The 4,991-nt window shown below is 50.1% G+C and overlaps 1 protein-coding gene across 1 annotated transcript; it reads left to right on the forward strand.

Annotated features, from left to right (window-relative positions):
* Nucleotides 1–2,962: 2,962 nt before the first annotated feature.
* H257_04785 (hypothetical protein) lies at nt 2,963–4,030 on the forward strand (the record flags this gene model as incomplete). Its single annotated transcript, XM_009829411.1, has 1 exon — nt 2,963–4,030. One exon carries the CDS (start codon nt 2,963–2,965, stop codon nt 4,028–4,030), a length of 1,068 nt encoding a protein of 355 aa, XP_009827713.1.
* Nucleotides 4,031–4,991: the final 961 nt, after the last annotated feature.

The raw sequence follows: 4,991 nt of genomic DNA on the forward strand, positions 1-4,991 counted from the left end.
TAGTTTACGCACAATGATGTTCCGGACGCTTGTCGTACCTGGGTATCCCAGCCTTGGGGCCTTGGTCAGGGAGTTGCCGACACATTTATTGACTCCAAAGCCAGTGGATATTTCCCACTTGCGCAAAATGATACTAACATTAGGCCCCTCTTTGATGTTGCCCTGGAGTAGAACTGTGTGCAAATGCCAATGCATACAGAACCCCAAAGGTTGGCGCCCCGAATTTTACCTTACCTGGTATCGAACGACGTAATACTCGATGATGAGGACTTGGATGAAGCATCTATGTCATCATGAGCGAATTACAGAACCGGTAGTTCAACAAGATAGTTGGATGCACTTAGTTAAAGCTGTTAGAGTAATTCAAGTTTATCTACTGGTACGTGATCTTGCACCTGAAGCATGTGACACACTTACGAAAGGCGTCGTGGGTTGCAATCCCCATTCAATTTCGGCGATGTTGCATCAGTTCTTTCATAAACCCAGGTACGTCGACGTGGCTAAGATACTCCTAGCTTAGTCCCCGTGGAATTTGTTACAGCATTGCCATATTTCATGGTGTAGCACCTCTCGTTCTTGGGCTTCGAGCCGTTGTACCTCGACGAAATCATGCACTGTGTACTTGAATTTTCGCGTTAGCGCAACGTTGGGTTCTCGTTGAACACTCAGCACAAGACCGACAATTGGCAAGGTATTTGTGACCTGCGTTCTTTGGATGACAAATAAATTACTCATTAGTTGCTGTAACTACCATACCACTTTTCTCCGCTTCGATAGGTGCTAGCAGAAAAATGGTCATTACTCGTCCAAACATTGTGTTATGTACTACTAGTAGTACTAGCGGTTCGGTCAATCCCACGCATTTGACCTCAGAACTTCTCGCAGTCTACTACAGTGTAGCTCGGCAAAAGGCGCGGACGTTTACGGGCAAAAATTATTCTCCCCTTGAATTCGACATGTTGGATCCCGCCATAGCATTCTTGCTACGACTATTAAAATAGGGGTACTGCAGCGTGGACGTGATCTTCATGGCCGCGAGTTGGACGGGTCCATCTACAAATGGCATATCCTGACTCGGACTAGGGCTGTGACGGACTACGGATCATGTCTGTCGACGCCACCTTGCAGGAAATGAGCCAGGTGTAACAATAACTACCGCAGCATTGCTCCAATGTTGCATTCAACACGCTAGTGTTCAGCTCCAACAGCCTCGTGACAGACCGCCTGCTATATCGCCAACCTGTTTCCAAACGATATTCCGATCATGAACTTCGCCTTGTACATCAACCAGCTAACCAGCTGTGGCTTGTGCCGATTCAAAATCTTCATGCTGTATTAAGTCTTTGGGTGCGCCGCGTTTGTGTGCAGATGGGCAAAAGGGGGTCGGTCCGCATCAGTTAGTTCGTTAGTAGCTTAACCTACTAACGAACACCTCACGGAGCGTCCAAAATAAAAATTTTCGCGTCGCCGTAGCACGCCCGGGCCAAACTGATGCGGACCGACCCCCTTTTGCCCATCTGCACACAAACGCGGCGCACCCAAAGACTTAATACAGCATGAAGATTTTGAATCGGCACAAGCCACAGCTGGTTAGCTGGTTGATGTACAAGGCGAAGTTCATGATCGGAATATCGTTTGGAAACAGGTTGGCGATATAGCAGGCGGTCTGTCACGAGGCTGTTGGAGCTGAACACTAGCGTGTTGAATGCAACATTGGAGCAATGCTGCGGTAGTTATTGTTACACCTGGCTCATTTCCTGCAAGGTGGCGTCGACAGACATGATCCGTAGTCCGTCACAGCCCTAGTCCGAGTCAGGATATGCCATTTGTAGATGGACCCGTCCAACTCGCGGCCATGAAGATCACGTCCACGCTGCAGTACCCCTATTTTAATAGTCGTAGCAAGAATGCTATGGCGGGATCCAACATGTCGAATTCAAGGGGAGAATAATTTTTGCCCGTAAACGTCCGCGCCTTTTGCCGAGCTACACTGTAGTAGACTGCGAGAAGTTCTGAGGTCAAATGCGTGGGATTGACCGAACCGCTAGTACTACTAGTAGTACATAACACAATGTTTGGACGAGTAATGACCATTTTTCTGCTAGCACCTATCGAAGCGGAGAAAAGTGGTATGGTAGTTACAGCAACTAATGAGTAATTTATTTGTCATCCAAAGAACGCAGGTCACAAATACCTTGCCAATTGTCGGTCTTGTGCTGAGTGTTCAACGAGAACCCAACGTTGCGCTAACGCGAAAATTCAAGTACACAGTGCATGATTTCGTCGAGGTACAACGGCTCGAAGCCCAAGAACGAGAGGTGCTACACCATGAAATATGGCAATGCTGTAACAAATTCCACGGGGACTAAGCTAGGAGTATCTTAGCCACGTCGACGTACCTGGGTTTATGAAAGAACTGATGCAACATCGCCGAAATTGAATGGGGATTGCAACCCACGACGCCTTTCGTAAGTGTGTCACATGCTTCAGGTGCAAGATCACGTACCAGTAGATAAACTTGAATTACTCTAACAGCTTTAACTAAGTGCATCCAACTATCTTGTTGAACTACCGGTTCTGTAATTCGCTCATGATGACATAGATGCTTCATCCAAGTCCTCATCATCGAGTATTACGTCGTTCGATACCAGGTAAGGTAAAATTCGGGGCGCCAACCTTTGGGGTTCTGTATGCATTGGCATTTGCACACAGTTCTACTCCAGGGCAACATCAAAGAGGGGCCTAATGTTAGTATCATTTTGCGCAAGTGGGAAATATCCACTGGCTTTGGAGTCAATAAATGTGTCGGCAACTCCCTGACCAAGGCCCCAAGGCTGGGATACCCAGGTACGACAAGCGTCCGGAACATCATTGTGCGTAAACTACAGTCCACGTGTTGTGGCTGGAAGCGCGCGTCGTCCAACTGAAGACGTCACTTTGCCATTTACCTCGCCTTGACCTGATGACCAACTTTCTTGCTTTCCTCACCGTGTTCGCCGCCGTGGCCAACTCGACCGTGAACCAAACTGACGACCACCAACTCCAAACCACGGACGCATCGTTTTGTTGGAAGACATCGCAGACACGCGGCATTGGCCAAGTGCCGGTGTCGTGCGCCGCCGGACAAGAGCGCCTGGGTCTGTTGTGCTACGACAAGTGTCCATTGGGCACGATCCGCAAAGGCCTCGACTGCCACTCGAACTGCCCCGCTGGGTTCGCGGACCAAGGACTGTTTTGCCGCATGAGTGAATACGGCCGGGGGGCTGGGTACCCATGGAAGTTTGGCGACTCGCTGGACGACAGTGGCATGTACAAACGCTGCCAAAAGGACCATGGGCAGGGCAAGTGCGAAAAATGGGGGTTGGTTGTGTATCCCAAGTGCTTGCCGGGCTACACTTCATCTGGTTGTTGCCTCTGTCGACCTACCCCCCCTGACTGCGGGGTCCTTGGCCTGGGCGGACGGGTGGACTTGTCGTGTGCCAAGAAAATCACGGTTATGGCGCCTACGCTGGGCACGTGCGGTGCCAACGAAGACCTCGATGCAGGCCTGTGCTACCCCAAGTGCAACCCCGACTACATGGGTGTCGGCCCGGTGTGCTGGGGTCGCCCTCCTGCCTCGTGGGTGCACTGCGGCATGGGGGCCGCCAAAACCCCCCTGGATTGCGCCACTGCCGTCAAAGACCAAACCTTGTCAGTGGGACAGCTCGTATTCAACATCGGCACAGCGTTTGCGGGCAGCTCGGCCATGGCGCTCCAAGGCCCGGCGGACGTGTCCAAGTTCGCCGAGTTGACGAAGGCGTGGGATGCCATCAAAACCAAGCCGGTGGTCGAAACAGCCATGCAAGTCTACGATGCTGCCAACCGAGGCAAAACGGGCTACCAGGCCATCGAAGAACTCGAGCAGGCCAACTCCACCAACGAAGACTACGTTCGTATCGCAGCCTCCATTGCGTCCATCTTGGACCCCACCGGCATCTCGGATGTCATCGCGGCCTACACGTACTCCACTTGTGACAAAGTTGCAGCTTAACCTACTAACGAACATGCATGGGTAGCTTCCTTGAGCTCCGAAGCAGGAGATCACGAGCCCGCGCCTATACACTACGATTTGAATGCCGAACCTCTAGCATAAAGAAAACTAATGTATGTGGAGGTGCTCGGATCCATGGCGTGTATTATGTAACCTAGCTCTACATTGATTGCAGTTCCGCGCAGATACCTTTATAACATTTTAAGAGTAACCAGCGTTGAGTCACATGTACTTTGAACATTCAACGTCCAAGCATATACGTCAAGTGCATTGCAATACGTTCAAGCAGAAGCTGTGAGTAACAGAAATCGAGAACACTCGAGCAAACGTGCCCGGGCGTCACATAAAATGCTGTCGACAATCACATCTTTAATTTCACCTCACGGAGCGTCCAAAATAAAAATTTTCGGGAAATATCGACGGATCCATCTTGATGCTGCCTTCCCTAGTTCGTTGATACAGAACAGCGCCATAATCAGGCTGCTCTTGTCGACCTTTCACCGGATTGAATGTGCACATTCACGTCCGTGAGCACCAGCGCGTCATGCTTTTTCTACCGGAAACTGTCGTGCCTTGTGCTGCATCGTCCACCCTTCACAACTTCCTCGATGAATTTGCTATCCCTAAACTCTATCGTGCAGTCGATAAATTTAAACGCGATGATCTTTGTCGAATGCATCACCAACACAATCGTCTTGTGATGTAGCAGCCCGAGAAAACACATGGTGAAATCACGCTCTTCACGATCCCGTCCACGGAGCGTCGCCGTAGCAAGCCCGGGCCAAACTGATGCGGACCGACCCACTTTTGCCCATCTGCACACAAACGTGGCGCACCCAAAGACTTCATACAGCATGTAAGCCATTGCCGTGCGGTTGAAATTTGTGCTTTGTTGGCGCATTTTCATTTTACGAAATAATTAACGTGATCGACCATTGATCAGCCAAATTTTCAAAATTTT

Source organism: Aphanomyces astaci, assembly GCF_000520075.1.
Source record: "Aphanomyces astaci strain APO3 unplaced genomic scaffold supercont1.8, whole genome shotgun sequence".
In the NCBI taxonomy this organism is placed as follows: Eukaryota; Oomycota; class Saprolegniomycetes; order Saprolegniales; family Verrucalvaceae; genus Aphanomyces; species Aphanomyces astaci.